The 22,666-nt window shown below is 40.2% G+C and overlaps 1 protein-coding gene across 1 annotated transcript in view; it reads right to left on the bottom strand.

The window, feature by feature from the left end:
• Tmprss11a (transmembrane serine protease 11A) overlaps window positions 1-22,386 on the bottom strand; it is a 52,847-nt gene extending 30,461 nt beyond the window's left edge. Inside the window, exons 1-4 of the mRNA XM_055629169.1 lie at window positions 22,217-22,386; window positions 15,227-15,351; window positions 12,110-12,198; window positions 6,166-6,198 (exon numbers count right to left, since the gene is read on the bottom strand). Of these exons, the coding sequence (XP_055485144.1) occupies window positions 6,166-6,198; window positions 12,110-12,198; window positions 15,227-15,351; window positions 22,217-22,386 (417 nt within the window). The remainder of the gene's footprint in view (window positions 1-6,165; window positions 6,199-12,109; window positions 12,199-15,226; window positions 15,352-22,216) is intronic.
• Between the last annotated feature and the right edge of the window lie 280 nt (window positions 22,387-22,666).

Here is a 22,666-nt window from a genome sequence, read left to right as displayed (position 1 = left end):
ATCTGTAGATATAAAAATAGCAAGAATGTTTTGAGGGTAATTTTGGGCCCTGTTTCTGGTATTCCTGAGCATAAGTAAGGCAAAATTTAGAACTTCTTTGGCATGGGGGTAGGTCCTCATTCCCTGGGGACACTGTTGTCGTTGTTTGCAATCTCATGTGAACAGGAAAACTGACAGAGACTAATGTGTCAGAAACAAAGTTTCTGGGAACCTGAAGGGTAAACTCACATGGATGATTCTTACAGAGGACCACTGTCCTGGGGGTAGATGTTCACTGAGGACGTGAACATCAGATCATAATGTCTGCTTCCAAAGCCTTCACTGTCTCATTTACCCAGAAAGGCAAAATGTGAGTCCTTGAGCAAAGTACGTTTTCTATACCTCCATGTTCTCATCTGTAAAAGTGAGATTGTACTTTATCTCCCTCAAGGGCTGTCATTGAAGACTAAGTAGAATAATATGCGTAAGGTGCTCAAGGTGTTGTTTCATATTATATGTATTTATTATCATTATAGTATGACAAGTTTATAACTTTCATTTGTATAATGATCCTAATGGTTTCAAGTATTTTTTTTTATATTCCTGAAAATATTCTCCAAGTAAAACATCCTGCCAGTGATTCTATTTATCCTCAGAAGATTTGGATAGAAGTGAAATATCCTGTTGATTGTGTTCTCTTTTTTACTTTACAGTGATGTGAAAACTGGACAGTTGGTAGAAGCTGTACTTTGACTTTAATCTTTTCTTGGATTAGCAAGCCCTCACAGTGCTGGCCAGTGATATTCTACAATGTGATGTGTTTTGTGATTTTTGCATATGAATATCCAGGAAATGACCTGAGCCATCCATCAGTTTATTATAAAACAGGCTTTGTATGCGATTCTTTTGTCCAACTCTAGGCTAATGTATGTGTCCTGCGTGTCTTTAGTGTAGCTTCGACATTTGGTAAGTTAAGTGTATCTCATGCCGTTTTTGGCTGATAGTATTTTCAGCGTATCGGGAGCTCATTGGGGGATAACTTGATAATAACGTAAAGAACATCTTTACTGGCACCAGGACACCAGTCTTCTCTAAAGGATATGAAGGGGTGGCTATATCTGTCACAGCATATCTTGGAACTGTGGAAGTTTTAGCAGTATCGGGCCATGAACTCAATTTACCTTTACAGCTCCGTTTAAATCAGTGGAGCGAAAACTATGAGGCAGAACAGGAGCTGCAACCCGGTCTCTCCTGGTGATCCAATTAGTGTCCATATAAGAGAGAAACGAATCTGGTTTTACTCATTAGGATTTAGCAACTGTTAGGAGGAGTGGCTCAGGATGAAGCCTGAACCCTTCCAGGAAGTCCTCTAAAGCAAACGCCACAGGGGAGGGGGAGAGCACCTGCAGCCTTTACACAAGCCTGAGATAATACAAAGCTTTTCCTGACCACAGGGCTTCTCCATGATCTCCTCTGCCTTTGCCAGTCCCCTTCATTGATTGTCCTTTACATACAATTTAATCCTTAATTATTTCATGCCCTGCTTTTCAACTCCATCTGTGTTACTCACATCTCCCCCAAGAGGTTGCAACAATCTGAGAAGGCAGATCATATTTTCTTTTCTGAAAGACCTGCGTGCCAGGAAAAGCAATAAACACAATGCTCATACAAAGAAAAGTTTATATTGCCTGCTAGGTTGGTTTTGAAAACCAGTTCCCTACCTAACGTCCCTGTCACTTGAAAGTATTCACTAGATGAATTAAAGACCTAATATGAAACAGAATTCTAATGTTAGCAGAAGAAAATACAGCAAAATGTTTTTGTGATTGACAAGTCAAAAAAAAGGATGAGAACTTTCAAAACAGTTACAAGGCTGAGAAAATTGGTATGATTGCATAGATTTCCAGTTCATATTCAATAAAAATAGAAAAAAGCTAAGTGTGATGCATACAAGCGCCTACTTAGAATCTAGAAATTATATTTAACTCCTAAAAAATGTAAGCAAACAACAAAAGTAAGAACATAGGCAGAGAATATGTACAGAGACGTACAAGGAAAAAAAAAAACCCTCCAAAGAATGAAGTACTCAACAGAAAATTTAAAAGTGCAAATTAAGTCATACATAAGGTAACACTGTCAGTTTATACCTACTAGCTTAGCTGATAACACCAAAAAAGGAAAAATAATCTTAAATTAGATGACATGAACTAGTTGTGTATTCCTGATATGGGTTGAATATTAAATGTCTTCAACTGGCTCGTGGTTTGAAAGCTTTCTACCTAGATGATAAACTATTTGGGAAGATGTGAGTTCTTTAGCAACTGAGTCCTAGCTACCCAAAGTAAGGCACTAGTGACAGTCAACTGAAGGCTATAAGGCCCGGTTCCTACAGAATCTCCTTTTTTTCCTTTCTGAGCGGCTGTGCCATGGCATCTATCCATCCACTCAATGTTTGGGTTCAGCTGTGGTGCTTTTTGAGGAGGCCGTGGACCTTTTAGGAAATGGGGCCTGGCTGGGGGAAACAGGCAGTTTGAACGTTGTACCCAGTCCCTGCTTATATTGCTGTATGGGTGTTTGATGTTGTTGTTTTCCTGCTGTCCTGTGAAACAGCACTGTGTGCCATACCTTGTCCCAGTGTATGGGACAAATTAACTGAGATAACAGATTGAGATACAATAAACATTTATTTCCTCAAGTTATGCTTGTCATGCATTTGGTCTCATTTATGGAAAAAGTAACAAATAATTATCCCTTTACATTCTGAGGATAGTTTTGTATAACCAAGAAGAAGGTCCTTATTAGATACCAAATCTGATAAGACCTTGATATTAAACTTCTGAACTTCCAGAGCTATTTGAAATGAAAATCTGTTGTTTGAGTGACCTGGTCTATGGCATGTTTGTTATAAAAGCAAGAATAGAGTGTGACATCCCATTTTGGGGAAGATGTGCAGGCATGTGAGTTAATATGTACTGCTGGCCAGATGTGCACAGATTCAGGCTCTCTGAAGAACAATCCTTTACCTGTGAGTAAAATTATGCCTAGCGAACCAACAACAGGAAAAGGAGGAGCAGGTATCAACACAGAGCAAAGGGGGGAATGTGAAGGCATTTCTTACAATGACTGAAAAAGAAAGGTAAGATATTGTGGATCCAAACTATTGTGGGGAAGCTAACAGCAATAAATTCAATACCCAATCAGCGGCATGGGTAGTTCTTTCAAAGCGATCTACATGAAAACAGAATACAGCAAACATGCTTTATAGCACAAAAGGTTAATATGCTCAGACAAAACAAAATACAGTTTTGTGAGAATGATTTCAAACAAACAAAAACAAACAAAATCCCATGAAACAGATGGTGACCTGATATGAAATGCATATGTGTGTAATTTATGAGGATAAAGAGCATTAAATATGTAGTTCCATAACTTAATGGCTAAATTACCTGCCCCACAAATAAATAGTGACAACCCATGACAGGCCCTGAAGATGCACCTGAGAATAATGTCATCATGTTAACTCGACATCTGTCCCTGATGTACTTACATACCTAGAAATGCACACATAACTGACCCTTGAAAAATCTACCTCAAACTCAGTTTCTGTTATGCATGTATGTCCAAAGTTTGCTCATTTCTTTTAATGTGTTTAATGATAAAAAGATAAAAAAATGAGGTGTAGCAAAAAACTAACCAGAATTGCACAAAACACACAAAAAGCAGAAAAAGAACCCAACAGAAGGCACAAGAATCAGAGACCCACTCATTCACATGTTCAGGAATCCCATCAACGTACTAAACTGGAAGTCACAATAGAGATGCTGAGGACCTGGTATAGACCCATGCAGGCCCTGTGCATGATGCTCAGTCTCCGTGAGTGCGTATATTGCTCATTTACTTTAAGACCTATTGCAATCCTATTTCTTTTTTTTTTTTTTTAATTTTTTAATTTTTATTTTATTTTTCTTTTTAGTTACCTTTTGTTAACTCTGTGTCCCAGCTGTATCCCGCTCCCTCATTCCCTCCCCAACCCCACACTCCCTCCCTGGTCTCCTCCCTGCCCCTTTCCAAGTCCCCTGATAGGGGAGGACCTCCTCCCCTTTCATCTGACCCTGTTTTAACAGGTATCTTCAGGGCTGGCTGCAAAGTCCTCCTCTGTGGCCTAACAGACTGCTCCTCCCCTGGGGTGGGGGTCAAACAGCCTGCCCTTGAGATCCTATTAGAAATAGTCCGTGTTCCCCTTACTTTGGAAAACTACTTGGTTACTGAGCTACCACAGGCCACATCCAAGCAGAAGTTCTAGGTTATATCCATAGATGGTCCTTGGTTGAGTGTCAGTCTCAGAAAAGACCCTGTGCCCAGATATATTTGGTCCTTGTGGAGCTCCTATCCTTTCCATATCATACTAACTTCCCTTCTTTCATATGATTCCCTGCACTCTGCCGAGGGTTTGGTTATGAGTCTTAGTGTCTGCTTTGAAACACTGCTAGGTAGAGTCTTTCAGATGCCTTTTGTGATAGACTCCTGTCATAAGTTCAATGCACATCCCATTTGTCTTTCTAAATGAGGATTAATCACCTTCGCCTGTGTCCACTTTCTTGATTATCTTCTTTAGGTGTGTAGATTTCATTATGTTTATCATGTCTTGTAGGTCTATATAAGCGAGTATATACCAAGTTTGTCTTTCTCCTTCTGGGATACTTCACTCAGAATGATCTTTTCTAGATCCCACCACTTGCCTGCAAATTTCATGATTTCTTCCTTTTTGATTGCTGAGTAGTATTCCATTGTGTAAAAATACCACAGTTTCTGTATCCATTCCTCCGTTGACGGACATCTGGGTTGTTTCCAAGTTCTGGCTATTACAAATAAAGCTGCTATGAACATGGTTGAACAAATGTCCTTGTTGTGTACTTGAGCAAATTTTGGGTATATACCTAGGAGTGGTATAGCTGGGTCTTGAGGTAGCACTACTCCTAGTTGTCTGAGAAAGCGCCAGATTGACTTCCAGAGTGGTTGAACCAGTTTACATTCCCACCAGCAATGGAGGAGGGTTCCCTTTTCTCCACAACCTCTCCAGCATGTGCTATCACTTGAGTTTTTCATCTTGGCCATTCTGATGGGTGTAAGGTGATATCTCAGGGTCGTTTTGATTTGCATTTCCCTAATGGCTAATGAGGATGAGCATTTCTTTAAGTGTTTCTCTGCCATTCGACGTTCCTCTTTCGAGAATTCTCTGTTTAGCTCTGTTCCCCATTTTTTAAGTGGATTACTTGGTTTGTTGCTTTTCTGCTTCTTTAGTTCTTTATATATACTGGATATTAGCCCTCTGTCAGATAAAGGGTTGGTGAAGATTCTTTCCCAATCTGTAGGCTGTCTATTTGTTTGGATGACAGTGTCTTTTGCTTTACAGAAGCTTTTCAGTTTCATGAGGTCCCATTTATTGATTGTTGCTCTTAGAGCCTGTGCTGTTGGTGTTCTGTTCAGGAAGTTGTCTCCTGTGCCAATGAATTCTAGGCTGTTTCCCACTTTTTTTTCCAGCTGATTTAGAGTATCTGGTTTTATGTTGAGGTCCTTGATCCACTTGGACTTTAGTTTTGTGCAGGGTGATAGATATGGATCTATTTTCATTTTTCTGCATGTAGACATCCAGTTGGTCCAGCACCATTTGTTGAAGATGCTGTCTTTTTTCCATTGAATGGATTTGGCTTCTTTGTCAAATATTGAGAATTCATAGGTGTGTGGGTTTATTTCTGGGTCTTCTATGCGATTCCATTGATCCTCCTTTCTGTTTCTATGCCAATACCATGCAGTTTTTATTACTGTTGCCCTGTAGTACAGCTTGAGATCGGGAATGGAGATACCTCCAGATGATCTGTTGTTGTACAGGATCGTTTTGGAGATTCTGGGTTTTTTGTTTCTCCATATGAAGCTGAGAATCTTTTTTTCAAGGTCTGTAAAGAATTGAGTTGGTATTTTGATGGGAATTGCATTGAATCTGTAGATTGCTTTTGGCAGGATGGCCATTTTCACAATGTTAATCCTACCAATCCATGAGCACGGGAGATCTTTCCATCTTCTGAGATCTTCTTCAATTTCTTTCTTCAAAGACTTGAAGTTTTTCTCAAATAGGTCTTTCACTTGCTTGGTTAGAGTCACACCAAGGTACTTTATGTTGTTAGTGGCTATTGTGAAGGGTGTTGTTTCCCTAATTTCTTTCTCAGCCTTTTTGTCTTTGGTATACAAGAGGGCCTCTGATTTTTTTGAGTTGATTTTGTATCCTGCCACTTTGCTGAAGGTGTTTATCAGCTGAAGAAGTTCTCTGGTTGAATCTTTGGGGTCGCTCATGTATACTATCATATCATCTGCAAATAGTGACACTTTGACCTCTTCCTTTCCGATTTGTATCCCCTTGATCTCCTTTAGTTGTCTTATTGCTCTGGCTAGGACTTCAAGTACAATGTTAAAGAGATATGGAGAGAGTGGGCAGCCTTGTCTTGTCCCTGATTTCAGTGGGATTGATTTAAGTTTCTCTCCATTGAGTTTGATGTTGGCTATAGGCTTGCTGTATATTGCCTTTACTATCTTTAGGTATGTGCCTTGTATCCCTGATCTCTCCAAGACTTTAAACATAAATGGGTGCTGGACTTTGTCAAATGCTTTTTCAGCATCTAAGGAGATGATCATGTGGTTTTTCTCCTTCATTTTGTTTATGTGGTGGATTACATTGATGGATTTCCGTATGTTGAACCACCCTTGCATTCCTGGGATGAAGCCTACTTGGTCATGGTGGATGATATCTTTGATGTGTTCTTGGATTCGGTTTGCAAGTATTTTATTGAGTATTTTTGCATCAATGTTCATAAGAGAGATAGGTCTGAAGTTCTCTTTTTTTGTTGGATCTTTGTGTGGTTTAGGTATCAAAGTGACTGTGGCTTCATAGAATGAGTTTGGTAGTGTTCCTTCTGTTTCTATTTTATGGAATAGTTTGTGGAGAATTGGTGTTAGTACTTCTTTGAAGGTCTTGTAGAATTCTGCGCTGAAGCCATCTGGTCCAGGGCTTTTTTTGGAGGGGAGACTGTTAATGACTGCTTCTATTTCCTTGGGAGATATAGGACTATTCAGTCTTTCTACCTGATCTTGACTTAATTTTGGTAGATGGAATCTGTCAAGAAAGTTATCCATTTCATTTAGATTTTCAAATTTTGTGCCATATAGGCTTTTGTAGTATGACCTAATAATCGTTTGGATTTCCTCAGTGTCTGTAGTTATGTCCCCATTTTCCTTTCTGATTTTGCTGATTTGTATGGTTTCTCTCTGCTTTTTAGTTAGTTTGGCTAAGGGTTTGTCTATCTTGTTGATTTTCTCAAAGAACCAGCTTTTTGTTTCATTGATTCTTTGGATAATTTTATTTGTTTCTAATTGATTGATTTCTGCCCTTACTTTGATTATTTCCAGCCTTCTGCTCCTCTTCGGTGTATCTGCTTCTTTTTTTTCTAGGTTTTTCAGTTGGGCCATTAAGTTGTTTGTATGTGATGTTACAGATTTCTTCTTGTAGGCACTTAGTGCTATAAATTTTCCTCTGAGCACTGCTTTCAATGTGTCCCATAAATTTGGGTTTGTTGTGCCTTCATTTTCATTGAATTCTAGAAAGTCTTTAATTTCTTTCTTTATTTCTTCCTTGACCCAGCTGTCATTGAGTAGTAAGTTGTTCAGTTTCCATGTGCGTGTCGGCTTTTTGTTGTTTCTGTTGTTGTTGATGTCCAGCTTTAGTCCATGGTGGTCAGATAGTATACAAGGGATTATTTCAATCCTTTTGTATCTGTTGAGGCTTGCTTTGTGACCAACTATATGGTCTATTTTGGAGAAGGTTCCATGCGGTGCTGAAAAGAAGGTGTACTCTTTTGAGTTTGGGTGAAAAGATCTGTAGACGTCTATTAGGTCCATTTGATTTAGGGATTCTGTGAATGCTTTCATTTCCCTATTTGGTGTCTGTCTGGTTGATCTGTCCCTTGATGAGAGTGGGGTGTTGAAGTCTCCCACTATTAAGGTATTAGGATCAATGTATGATTTAAGCTTTAATATTGTTTCATTTACGAATGTAGGTGCTCTTGTATTTGGGGCATAGATATTCAAAATTGTGATGTCCTCTTGTTGGATTTTTCCTTTGATGAGAATATAGTGGCCCTCCTTATCTTTTTTGATTAACTTGGGTTGAAAGTCTATTTTATTAGATATTAGGATGGCTACTCCAGCTTGTTTTCTGGAACCATTTGCTTGAAAAACATTTTTCCAGCCCTTTACTCTGAGGTAGTGTTTATCTTTGTTGCATAGGTGTGTTTCTTGGATGCAACAGAATGTTGGGTCCTGTTTCCGTAACCATTCTGTTAGCCTGTGTCTTTTTATTGGTGAGTTGAGTCCATTAATATTGATAGATAATATTGACCAATGCATGTTAGTTCCTTGTGTAATGGAGTCGATGATCTTACCTTGTTTCATTGCTTGTTTTCTTTTCATTTTTGTTGGGACATTATCTGTATGCCCTGTTTTCTTGGGTGAATTCGTTTTCGTTGGATTGGAGTTTTCCTTCTAGTATCTTCTGTAGGGTTGGTTTGCTGTATAGATATTGCGTAAATTTAGTTTTGTCATGGAATATTTTGTTTTCTCCATCTATGTTGATTGAAAGCTTTGCAGGGTATAGTAGTCTGGGTTGACATTTGTGATCTCTTAGAGTCTCCATGATGCTTGCCCAGGCCCTTCTGGCTTTCATAGTTTCTGATGAGAAGTCTGGTGTGATTCTGATAGGTCTACCTTCATATGTTACTTGGCCTTTTTCCCTTGCTGCTTTTAATATCTTTTCTTTGTTCTGTAGATTTAGTGTTTTGACTATGATGTGACGTGATGTGTTTCTTTTCTGGTCTAGTCTATTTGGTGTTCTGTAGGCCTCTTGTATATTTATGGACATCTCTTTCTTTAAGTTGGGAAAATTTTCTTCTATGATTTTTTTGAAAATATTTTCTGGACCTTGGAGCCTGGAGTCTTCTTTTTCATCAATTCCTATTATTCTTAGATTTTGTCTTTTCATAGCATCCTTGATTTCTTGGATATTTTGTGATTGGAATTTTTCTGATTTTACTTTTTCTTTGAGAGAAGTATCAATTTCTGCAAGTGTGTCTTCAGCTCCAGAGATTCTCTCTTCCATCTCTTGTATTCTGTTGGTGATGCTTACTTTTGTGGTTCCTGATCTTTTCTCCAAGTTCTCCAGCTCAAGAGTTTTCTCACTTTGTGTTTTCTTTATTGATTCTAATTCTGTTTTCATGCCTTGCACCATTTCTTTTATGTGTTTGAATTTGGATTCCTGTCTCTCTACGATGGACTCTATTTCTTTGTTCATTTCCTTTTTGTATGCCACTAATTTCTTCTCTACTTGTGCCTCTATTTGTTTGGCTATGTTTGCCTGTGTTTCTTTAAGGGTTTTGTCTATTTCTTCTTTCTTTACCTCCAATTGACTGGCCATCTCTTTGAAAGATTTGTTCATTTCCTCCTTATGAGCCTCAAATAATTGAGCAAGCATGGCTTTAAGGTCATTTTCCTGTGCTTCTGATGAATTGGAATATCCATCGATTTTGGGGTTTGCTGGTGAAGTCATGATGTCCTGATTTATGTTGGAAATGTTCTTTCGCCTACCCCTGGCCATTGGCTTATCTGAGACCTTCCCTGTTTGTTTTTGGATTCAGCCGATCAGACTGGTACTGTCTCTCTCTCGAGTCTGGAGAATTCTTCAGGAAGTTGAGAGAGGTCCCGTGTCCTTAGCGTATGCTGAGGACTAGCTGTACAGGCAGGACACTTGGCAGAGATCGGCGTATCTGGGCTGTCTGCTCTCTGGTTTGGCCCTGCTTCTTTGATGTGCTCCGCCAGTTCTGTGCTGCTGTCACTGCCAGGTTATGAGGTCTTGCTGCAGCTGGAGATTTCAGGGTGGTCACGTCAGTGGGAATCGGGGTAACCAGCCTTTCTGTTCTCTGGTTTGGCCCTGGTTAGTCTTAAACTGGAGGGCTGATGTGCCCCGCCAGCTCAGTGCTGCTCCGCCGCCAGGTTAGAAAGTCCCGCTGTAACTGGAGACTGGGTTGCTAGTCCAGATGCTTTCTGGGAAGTCCTGGGGTCTCTTTACTTTGCTCTCCAAGCTTCGGAGGCCCAGCGCCTGGTGTGTCTAGCTTGTATGGCGTTTCTGTCTGGTTTTGGTGAGTATATAGCGTATTCTCTGTCACTGTGGTATTGGGCGGGCCGTACCGTCAGTGATCGCGATCCTGCGGAGCTAGTATGGCGTCTAGCAGACTCGGGCCCTGGGAGGATGGTGCAGCTGCCGCGCGTGAATCTGGGGCTCCGAGACACAGTACTGCTGGCCTTTGCCGATAAAGGACTTGGGGCTCAGCCTCAGTGGCTGCAGGCCCCAGGCAGTTAGGTCTGCGCTGAGAAAAGCGAGATTTAACCTTGTTGCGACTTTGGAACTCGCCTGAAACCCCTCAGAGCACACAGCAGCCGCACTCAGACCACAGCACACAGACCATCAAGCCTGCTCAGCTACAGAGCGACCAGGGAGCCGCAATCCTATTTCTTTAATTCAGTAAAGGTAGAGTTGATTAGTTGTTTTGTATTTGAACAATAACAACAATATTGAAAGTAGGCAAAGTGAAATAAGTTCAAGATTCTGAATATGTGATTTTTTTATCATTCAAATTATTTTTTAAAGTAACACACATATCATATATGTCAGAATTTTTTTTTTATTTTTTTTTTCTTTGTAGCCTTGGCTAGTCTGGAACTTGCTCTGTAGACCAGGCTGGCCTCAAACTCATAGAGATCCATCTGCCTCTGCCTCCTGAGTGCTGAAATTATAGGTATGTGCTACCACTACTCAGGTCTGTATTAAAGCAGTTTATGGAGTCACTTGAGATAAGAAGAATTGGGATATATTGGGACACACACACACACACACACACACACACACATTCTGGGATTCCTCAAGAATTTATTGCAAATGCCATTGCCCAAGATACTCTGGATATAAAAGAATACAAAAATAGGGCTGGAAAGATGACTCAGAGATTGAGAGCACTGGATGTTCTTCCAAATGTCCTGAGTTCAATTCCCAGAAACCACGTGGTGGCTCACAACCATCTATAATGAGCTCTGGCATACATGTAGGCAGAATACTGTATAAATAACAAATAAATAAATCTTAAAAAAAAAACCAAAATATATGCCAGTCTGTAAACACAAATTATATGTTAGGATATAAAAATTAAAGATAGAAAAAATGCAGCACTTAATGTTAACTGAGAATACATGTTAGAAGCATGATCTATACCATCACTGCCAAGCATGCTGTAGTTGAGCATATTGGGAATATTGGTGACATGGAAAAATTGTCAATGGGTTGGAGAAAGAAAATGTTTTAAAGAAAAAAAGTTTCATCTAAGACATGAAATATAATCAGTATTTATTCCTTTTTAAGTGTCTCAGTTTTCTGTGCTTCCTTTAGACAAGTTAATCCAAGCAGTTCTTGAGTGAGGATTCATAGACATTCATAACAAAACTCTATAAAACCAAGTAGACATTTTCTTTTCGGAAGGTATCCTGGGCTTTAGCTTTAACAAAATTGTTAGCATTGACTATAAATATTGCATAGTAAATCCGGGCTTCTTGCCTTTAGTAACACATTTACAAGGTAAAATTGATTGTCTTTGTTATCTTTTGGTAGCTAGTTTTAAAACTGTGAAATGTAGTTTTTCAAGAAGTATGTTGTAATCAACAGTTAGTTCCAGTGTAGTTAAACTTTTTGGTTAGGGAAAACTTTCAAATAAATTGGAGAAACAACAGGCTAGATACCTTAGCATATATCCCTTCATCTTTAAAGCAAATATTTGAGTCAGAGGCCCCATTTATGAGACAGGCACATTCCCTCACCCCAACTCAATCTATAGATCCCGTGGATATAGGATAAACCATTCTGAGGTGGGGAGGTAGAAAGCTACAAGATGCTGCTGCTGAAAATTATGTTTTTGGAAATTAAATAAATGACCCACAAAACACTTGCAGGATTCTATGATAAGATACATTTTATCTGACTTACCAATTTTTCATTCATCTTTTGTCCTGAATTGCGATTGGCTTGAGTATCTGAAATTGTAAAGGTCCCTTGATAATATTCCATTTTCTGGCCTGTGATGATAATGAAAAGTAGAAAATACATGATTTGTGGAAAGACTTCAGGATCTAAGACTTAACTCTACTGGGCCTGAAATGAAGTTGTAAATATATCACCAAGTTTTTTTTTCAATTGAATTTAATAAAAATATGGTGAGTTAACATAGTTTTACTTTAATAAGAGTAGCTGATATTTGTTGAATCTTTACTATGTTCAGAATACTGTTCTGTCACATTTGATCATAATTCCAGACTCTTGATATTAGCATCACCAGTATTTTATAAAGGAGGGAAGTAAGACACAATAACATTAAATATCCTGATGTTTGTTAGTCAACTAGTAGGTGGTCAGTTTGGAGATTTCAATCTTACTGTGAGCCTTTAGAGCTTGGATGTTCCTTGCTATGCTTTCTTGTGCTTCGCTAAAGTGTAAAACATCCAGGAGTAGAGGTAAGTGAGCATTCTTGCATACTTTTACTTGTAAAAAATCCAAGTACAATGAAGGAAATCACAAAGAGAAAGGTCATCAGAGATTGTAAGTGAAAACGGTTTGTAACAGAGGTGCCAATTAGCTCATTGTCTGGCCATCAGGGATGAAGAGAAAAAAGACAGAGCCTGTTAACAACAGTTAAAGATGCTTTTGTGCAATCAAGATGGATCTTTTTGTTATCGGTATAAAGCACTATTGGGGTTTCAGTATGAGACTCAGAATATGGTAGAAAGTCATTTCATTTTTATCTCATAAAACAGGTGTCACCTGTTATTAAGTCCTTAGAGATGATATCAGATAAAACCATTCAAGTAGGCAGCTTGAGCTACTCATTTTTTAAATTTATTTTTATATTAATTACAGTTTATTCACTTTGTAGCCCAGCTGTAGCCCCTCCTCTCATTCCCTCCTAATCTCACCCTCCCTCATCTCCTCCCAAACTCCTCATCATGTGAATTGTAAAGATTTGTCAAAAATGTAAATGATTTATACTTAGCAAAGAAAGATGCAATAGCAAGGGTTTAAAATGCATTATTTGTGTTAATATAAATATATTAAAAGCAACAAAAACAAAATCTTTAAATACTGTTTTAGAAGAACATTATTTTCTAAGAGTTCGTGATACTATTGAGTCATGGTTTATCTGTGATTTTAAAATTCATTATTTCATTAGATATGAGTTTTGTGGGATTTTTTTTTTTGTCCTGGAAATTCTACTGGGCAGAGAAAAATGACCACAAGTAAAAGAACCAGTTTTGATAACACATGTATTATAGTTTTTCATCTTGATGTGCAGCGAATGGTAAGACTTGCTTAGTTTGACAGCTTGCAGCCAAATGACAATGACTGTTTTTGCTTTTACGTGTAGATTCTAAGAAATACTGTACCTCAGCAAGTGAGAAACTTTCATACCTCACTGTACGCTGTATCATAAGCACCCAGAAAAGCACTTGGATTTACGGGTGGTACAATAACTATTTCCTATGTAGTAAAATGACAGAATAAAATAGCGCTTCCTCAAGATCCAGCCATACCACTCCTAGGCATATACCCAAAAGAGGCGCAAGTACACAAAAAGGACATTTGCTCAACCATGTTTTTAGCAGCTTTATTTGTAACAGCCAGAAGCTGGAAACAACCCAGATGCCCCTCAACTGAAGAATGGAGGCAGAAACTGTGGTACATCTATACAATGGAATATTACTCAGCAATGAAAAATAAGGAAATCATGAAATTTGCAGGTAAATGGTGGGACCTGGAAAGGATCATCCTGAGTGAGTTGTCCCAGAAGCAAAAAGACACGCATGGTATATACTCACTCATATAAACATACAATATAGAATAAACCCACTAAAATCTGTACATCTAAACGAACTAAGCAAAAGAGAGGACCCTAACTAAAATGTTCAATCCCCATCCTGAAAGGCAAAGAGGATGGACATCAGAAGAAAAAGAAAATAGGAAACAACCTCGAAACCTGCTACAGAGGGCCTCTGAAAGCCAGAAGAAAACAGGAAACAACCTTGAAACCTACCACAGGGCCTCTGAAAGCTTCTGCAGTATAGACTGTCAAAGCAGATGCTGAGCCTGATGGCCAACTGATGGGCAGAGTGAATGGAATTTTATGTAAGAAGTGGGAAATAGTAAGAGCTGGAGGGGACGGGAACTCCACAAGGAGAGCAACAGAACAAGATAATTTGAACACAGAGAACTTCCCAGAAAATCATACTCCAACCAAGGACTATTCATGGAGATGACCTGGAACCCCTGCACAGGTGTAGCCCATGGCAGTTCAGTGTCCAAGTGGGTTACATAGTAATGGGAAGAGGGACTGCCTCTGACATAATCTGATTGGCCTGCTCGTTGATCACTTCCCCCTGAGGGGGGAGCAGCCTTACCAGGCCACAGTAGAGGACAATGCAGCCACTTTTGATAAGAACTGATAGACTAAGATCAGAAAGAAGAGAAGAACCTCCCCTATCAGTGGACTTGGGGAGTGGCATGCATGCAGAAAGGGGAGGGAGGGTGGGATCGGCAGGGGAGGAGGGGGGGGCTTATGGGGTGATACAAAATGAATAAAGTGTAATTAATAAAAAATTTTAAAAAAGTTGCATATACAGGATTTCCATTATAGTAGATTTCTCAAGGTAAACCTTGGAGGCAGAGAGATGATAGGACTGAAAGGAAAATATGAGGTACAAAGGCAAAGCCTGCCTTCAAAAGTGAAAAAAATAAAGCCTGTCTCAAACAAGCAAGCACTGAAAGAATTCATCACCCCAGACCAGCCCTGTGATATAAATTAAGGAAATCCTTTATCTATAAGTAAAAATAGTCATCAGGAAACACACAGAAATATAGAAGATAGACAAATGATAAAGGAAGAGAGCCTTATCACTATAGAAACCACCAAACTATAAAGAACAGTGGGGGAAAAAAAGAAAAGGAAAAAAAAAATAGAGTCGAGACAGTCCCAGGTTAAAGGATGAGTATCCTTTACAGATAAGCAAATCACACTGTCCCATGTGAGAAAGTCAGATTCCCAACTGTCCTTACCAGAGACTAAGTAGTGAGCCAGAAGTCCAATGGTCACTGCCACCATCACCAGGGAGAGCACGGCAAGAAGGGCGACCGTCGTCCATGACTTCAGATCTCTCTTGAGGGTGCCGTATCCTGCCACTCTGCATAAAGGAAGGCTGAGGTTATTCTCACGTGGAGTAGTTACAAGTTTTCCGGTGGTGCTGGCATAAATTCACATTGCTGCATGCTTCCCTTAACAGCAAGAGGGCATTATTTTTGATATTGGTTAAGGTCATCGTGGTCTTGTGAGGAGCTGTTGGAAAGAGTGGACCTTGGAGTTATGTTCTTGCCCCTGGTTTCTGCTTCTAATGCCGCCCTGTGATGCCAAACCAGCTGCTGCCAGCAGCGGTTCCCACATTCTACACAGGCTTTCAAATGCCCATTCCTCCCTTCCAGAGCTCTTTCATGTCATCCCAGTCTATCCCAGGCTCACGAACTAACCAGATATACTCTTTTCTATACTCCTTTATGCACCTTTTTAACTAATGTGAAATTTTAGACATGGAAAATTGGAAAAGTCTAAACAAATACTTTATCTTATAATGTTATCAATGACATTTTGTTGGTGTTCACTCATTTTACCCCTACACAAATGATGTTAATGAATACATTATGGCCTTTCATCAAATCACTGCTATGAAGAGACCATTTCCAACATCACCTGCTCATCTTTAGCCCTCCTTAATAATGCTCTAATATCTTCTAATGGCCAGGCCAGCCTTTTTGTTCCTATAGAGTATACAGTTGTATTTTACAGACCAGTATACAATCCTGTTTTATACAGGTTGATACAGAGTACTTGGTAATTATGGCCTCTATGTGTCTTTTAGTCAAAAAACAATAATACTTCCTCTAAAGTCTGAATGTCATTGACTTGTTGAGAAATCAAACTCTCAGTCTTTTGACAGGTTTGCCTTCTGCCCTTGTCTGATGCTTCTTTGTGGTATCAGCTGACTTGCTTTTCTAATTTTCTTTTACCTAAAGCCTTCAATAGGTTTTGGTTCAATTCACTGACACAGATACTTTTCATGCAATAATGTGTGTTTCCTATTTCATTAAACTACGAGGTGCAAAACTGTCACTGTTTTGGATGAAAAGCTGCCTTTTCTGCCATTCAGTTTTGATAAACCGAAGCGTTTGTTGCATTGTCTCTAATGGCTGCATGAGTGGTCCCTGCACAGTCAACTGTAACACAGTGCTCATCTTTTGCCGCCAAAAACCTGATGCGGAGTCTCGTACAGAATAAAATGACTTGGTGCCTAAATTCTGAATGAAAGAAGACTTAGTATAATTTAGCTACACGCTGAAAGAAGACACCCATATTGAGAGATATCAAGTGATTTCCATCACATGACAGAAACGGGAGGTTTCTTAAACTAAGGTCTTCTGACTTCTAGAACATAAATTCCAAGCGGCAGACTATCAGTTAGTTACATTTTGGATTCTTAAATGTGTTTGTAGTTTATGTGTTTGTCTATTCACCCATATGTGCAGGATATTTACTCATTTGTGAGGGAATTTCTCTATGACTCATTTGGAAGAGTTCACTGACCAAGAGAAGGGGGGGGGCAGGCTTCAGGTCAGCTTCACGTAACTGTTCTGCCCCAGCTGGACACTCACTCTCCTCTTCATGGAATCCCATCAGTGTGCCCAAACAAGAGATATCCCAAAGGAAAAAAAAGTTTCACTTAAGAACATGTACAAGGTTCCAAATCTATCCATCTCCTCATCATATATCACTTCCCCTGAAAAGAACGAATAGAAGAAGACAACTGTGGAGACATCACCTCTGCTAGCATCTGTATTTACAGACGCTAGCACAGGTGCACAAACATGAAGAGGGTGGTTCAGCTTTCCTCTGTGCTGCTAAAGTGCCATATGAGTTGCATCTTCTGTTGGGTTTCAGACCATACCAAAGTGGACCTAGCCTCCCAGGTTCCCACTCGGTCCCCACCTGCTGAACAGTGTGGCTGGCACACCCCACCCTCTACCCTGAACTTTCCAGCCCAGGGGCAGGACTTCCCTTCACTACATAGTCTAGACATTTTGGTTCCCCCTCCCCTCCTCTCACTCTACTCTATCTTTTTGTATCTCTCCTCCCCTTCTCTTCTTTGTCTGCACATGCCTCTCTCTTTTGCTTCCCCCCCGCATGATGAACAAGAGCTGTTTCCGATAAACCTGCATTTATATACTGTAACTTCGCCTTGCAATTACATCATTCCCAGATTTCAATCATCTTCAAAGCCCACGGAGAAGCTCTGAGTATCCAGGGGGAAATGGGCACCAACAAACTAGAGTGAAAACTTCCTCTTAAAGTGCTGTGTTTTGGGAGAGGATGGTGACATTGTGTGGTTAAGAGTGCTTGCTGCTCTTGCAGAGAACTAAACTTCAGTGCCCAGCAGCCATGCGGGGCAGCTCACAACTACCTGCAATGCCAGCTCCATAGAGATCCAATACCTCTGGTCTCCTTGAGCAATTGCACTCACACTCACATTCACACACCCGCACAGACACACATGTAATAAAACAAAATGTATATGCTTTAGAAAACCCTTGGGAGATACAGTCCCCGTACAGCTTTGGGTAATGCAAGCCACAAAGCGCCAAGCTAAAGCTACTGCTACTTAATCCTGCATGAACAAATATTTCATTTAAGACCAACATTTTTTATTCATTTCCTTTTAAATTTAATTTAGTTTTTCATATATTACATCCGACCTCAGTTTCCCCTTTCTCCTCAGGTCACTCCCCCACACACACCAAATTCCTCACTCCCTATCCTCTTCTCTTTCTTCAGAAAAGGGCAGGCCTCCCTAGGAGAGCATCCAAACATGTCAAGTTGTAATAAGATTGGCACCTCCCCTCACATTAAGGCTGGCTGAGTCCCTGTTGGTCTCCTTGTGGAGCTCCTGTCCCCCCCAGGTCTTTGTATCTCCCCCTTCTTCTATAAGATTCCCTGAACTCTGCCCAAAGTCTCAGTTCCTGCTTCAATACCCTGGTGCATAGAGTCTTTCAGAGGCCTTATGTAGTAGGTGCCTATTCTGTTCCCTATCTTCTCCTACTTCTGATTTCTATCTTGTTTCCCCTTCTGAATGAGGATTAAGCATCTTCCTTAGTGTCCTCCTTGTTGTTTAACTTCTTTAGGACTATAGATTTTAGTATATTTATCCTATATTTTGTTTTTAATATCTACTTATAAGTGAGTATATACCATGTGTGTCTTTCTGCTGGGCCCACGGGTCCTGCGGAGACTGATGAATTAACCAAGAATCATGCATGGAGAGGACCTGGACCTCCTGCTAAGATGTAACCCATGGGTAGCTCAGTCTCCATGGAGGTTCCCTACTAAAGGGAGCATGGACAATCTCTGGCATGAACTGAGTTGCCTGCTTTTGATCACCTCCTCCTGGTTAGGTGGCCTTATTAGGCCACAGAGAAAGAGGATACAGACAGTCCTGATGAGACCTGATAGGCTAGGTTCATATAGTAGGGGAGGAGATGGACTAGGGGAGGGGCATAGGTGGAGAAGAGGGAGGGAGAATGAGACCAGGAGGAGATGAGGGAGGGATCTACAGCCAGGATACAAAGTGAATAAATCGTAGTAGTAATAATAATAATACTAATACTACTAATAATAATTTTTAAAAGGCTGGCTGAGGCCAACTTTTATGGATATAAGCATTCAATGCAGGAGGACAAAAAACACCCCATTATCTTCCCATTCTGCACAGGCTCGGTTAGTCATCTGCTTAAGATCACTCAGATTAGCAAAAAAACCAAACCAAAACAAACCAAAACAAAACAAAACAAAAACAACACTTAGTAAAGCTGTTTGGAATCCAGCCTGTTTGTAAATGGAAGCCCCATCTTGTTAAACATTGTTTTCCCCACCAGCTCTGCCTGTGCTGGCACAGAAAACACAGGTGTATCCAACTTCTGTCTCTGACTAACTAGTTACCACAAAATTAGCTGCTCAAAGCAATACCCAGGGCTTTATGCAGAACAGCTGGCTCCTCTGTTCAAGTTCTTCTCCCGCTCATGTACGTGTGTGTGTTTGAGCACTATGATGTGTTTTGGGTTGTTTATTCTCATTTTTGAGATTATATTTTAATTACATTTTTCCTTCCCCATCTGCCCTCCAAACCTTCCCATAGAGCATTCCCTACTCTCCTTTAAACTCTTGGCCTCTTTTTTTCATTAATTATTATTGCATGCATATATGTGTAGATATAGAAATATATTCCCAAGCATAAGAAGTTCAGTCTGTATAATGTTATATGTATGTATGTTTTCGGGGCTGACAAGTGACTGTAGTCTCTTATGACTGATCGAGGTTCTGGGTGGAGCTGCTTTCATAGATTGTGATTTGTGTCTCATTTCCAAGTTCACTGGAGTGATAGACAGAGCTCAATTTCTTGAAGCTGAGCTGAGGTCAAAATAAAGTCTAGTCTTTTAAAAAAATGTATTATCTGATTAGGCCTCCAAGTATAATTTCCATTTTAAACAATACATTTTCTGGTGACTTCATTATATCTGTAAAGTCCCCTCACAGTATCTAGATAGGTTATTTGCTTCAGCAACTGGAGAAGCAGTATGTACAGGAAGGGGTGCCAATGTCGGGGGTCATCTTGTGATTTGGCCTCACTACAACTCTGAGTATTATGACTTTAATGACGAGGAGTACATGCCCCATCCAGAGAAAGCATGTGAGAACCGAGATGGAAGGCTGGTGGTGGAGAACCATCCCCATTCCATGACCAGAGGATTCTGAGAAGGGCATAAAGTAAAAAAGAATAGTGGGAAATGTTTTATTAATGTTTTTAAACACACAAAGTGGACTCTCAGAATGAAGACGAGGAAGCCGCTAATCCCCAGTCAGGCCATAATTGGCACTTTGCATTATTTTGGAGAACAGGCAAGTACAAATGATCCTTATTCCTAAACACGCAACCTATAATCTCCTTGAAACCCAGTTTATCACATCCACTACCTTCATTAGTCAGTTTTGAGAAGGGTGTGTTCATGGTTTGTTTTCTTTATTAAGACACTGTCAAAGAAGTATGGTATTAACTCAGTGTGGCTTCGCCTCTAAATTGTGCAGGTTGAAAAACACACAGAGAGTTAGAGTATGCAGTTCCTTCCTATCTTCATATGTGTAAATTCAAAGATGACTTGAACAGAAAGAGATGCTTAACCTCCTGTCCCAGGTGATCTTCTTTTCCCCAGGAGGACCTTTCCTCACAGGTAACCGGCTCAACTTCATGTCCTTTATCATTTTGTCTACAGACCCCAGAGTTTTCAATCTTTAGAACTATTTTTCTGCTCTCCCTAAAAAAAGGTGCATGTTATTAGTATACAAACGTGTCTTAGGGTTATTATTGCTGTGATGAAACACCATGACCAAAGCAAGCTGTGGAAGAAAAGGCTTATTTGGCCTATACTTCCACACCATAGTGCATCACTGAAGGAAGCCCAGACCAGAACTGAAACAGGGCATAAACTGGAGGCAGGAGCTGATGCAGAAGCCATGAAAGGATGGTGCTTACTGGCTTGCTCTCCATGACTTACTCAGCCTGTTTCCTTATAGAACTCGAGACAACCAGCCCATGGATGACACCAACCACAATGGGCTGGACCTTTCGCATCAATCACTAAGAGAATGCCCCTAAGGCTTACCTACAGCCTGATCTTATAGAGTCATCTTCTCAAATGAAGCTCCCTCCTCTCAGACTACTCTAGGTTGTGTCAAGTTGACATAAAACTATCCAGCACAACTGACTCCTTGTCAAGTTGACTCACAAAGGCATCACTGTTAGGCCACAGCCTTTCCTTTCTTGTTCTCAAGGTAACAATTAAGAAAGGCCTCACAGCATAAAATGTTTTATAAACTTAAAAAGTCCCATAGCTTCAGTGGCTGCTCTTTGATCACCTCCCCCTGGGGGGGGGGGTGCAGCCTTGCCAGGCCACAGAGGAAGATGATGCAACCAGCTCTGATGAGACCTGATAGGCTAGGGTCAGATAGAAGGGGAAGAGGACCTCCCTTATCAGTGGACTAGGGAAAGGGTATAGGGGGAGAAGAGGAAGGGAGGGTGGACTGGGAAGACACGAGGGAGGAGGCTGCAGTGGGGATACAAAGTGAATAAATGATAATAAATTAACTAACTAATTAAAAAAGAAGTCTCACAGCCCTACAAATTCAAACCCTTTAAAAGTTGTGTCTTTAAAAAAAAAATCCAGTCCCCACTGCCACCCCTTCCTCCCTGGACTCCTTTGACTATTTGGAAGCTCTTTGCAATGCAATAGCAGAGAAAAAGTTGTAATTGTGGGTAGGGTGAGAGTATGGGTTAATATGCAATGATGATATACCTCAAAAACACCATCGTTCTATGATGGGAAAGGTGGGCCAATTGGGAAGAGGTGTGTATTAAATTAGAGAAAATTTACAGGAAGAAACACACTGTTACTTTATACACAGATGCTTGTTTGGGGTGGCATAGGGTACAGGTTTTGCATGTTTTACAGGTTGGCTACTACTGATAATTTAGGCATTCTTCTAGAACACCATGCACAAACCAATTATTTACTGAAACTATGATACTTCATTAAGTTTTGAGTATTAAAAAAATCCAAAGACTGTAAAACTCCAAAATCTTTTTTAAAAAAGTTTAAATATCTCAGTTGTATGATTACTTCAAGAGAGAAATACCAGATCATGGTCACAATCTGAACAAAGCAAAACCAACAATCCTGTAAAAACAAAAACCTCAATGTCTAATATTTGCGATTCAGCTATAATCCTCTGGGCTTTCCAGGGGGCTTGGGTCATTTATTTGGGTCCACCTTCTTTAGCACACACAGCTTATCTTCTAAGCTAGAAGGTCCACCCCATCACTGCTGCTGTTCTTGGTGGCCATTATGTTACTGGCATCTACAAAATGCCAGGGTCTCCTGCTGCAACAGGGCTACATTTTCACCAATAGCCTCTCAAAGGCCCTCTTCATGCTGCCAAGCCTCAACTTCTCTGCATGACCCTTCAATCCTGGGTCTTGACCTGCTACTGAGGGTGCACCTTCACCAATAATCTCTTGCAGCTTCTCACAGTGCCAAGCTTCAGCTGCTTTCCGTGACTCCTTCATGCTTTCAAAAGCAAATACTATCTGGTGACTCTTATGTTACCAAGTTTGGCTGCTGGCTTGAGGCACAACCATGGCCACCTAAATGATGTTGGTCTCCTCCTAATCAGCTGTTTCTTCAGCCCCACCTTCAGCCCCAGCATCCAAAGAATTTACCAGCAAATCAAAGAGTTTACTTTTGTGGTTCTGATCTATTGTTAATCACAGCCAACTCTTCAGCTCTACATGACCAGAAGCACAAATTATTTACACAAATGGCCCAGTAGAGTGTTTGCTTCCTTCT

This window comes from Psammomys obesus, unplaced genomic scaffold (assembly GCF_907164565.1).
Source record: "Psammomys obesus unplaced genomic scaffold, mPsaObe1.curated_primary_1811, whole genome shotgun sequence".
In the NCBI taxonomy this organism is placed as follows: Eukaryota; Metazoa; Chordata; class Mammalia; order Rodentia; family Muridae; genus Psammomys; species Psammomys obesus.
The sequence above is the reverse complement of the archived record's forward strand: the minus strand, read 5'-3'. Positions and strand labels throughout refer to the sequence as shown.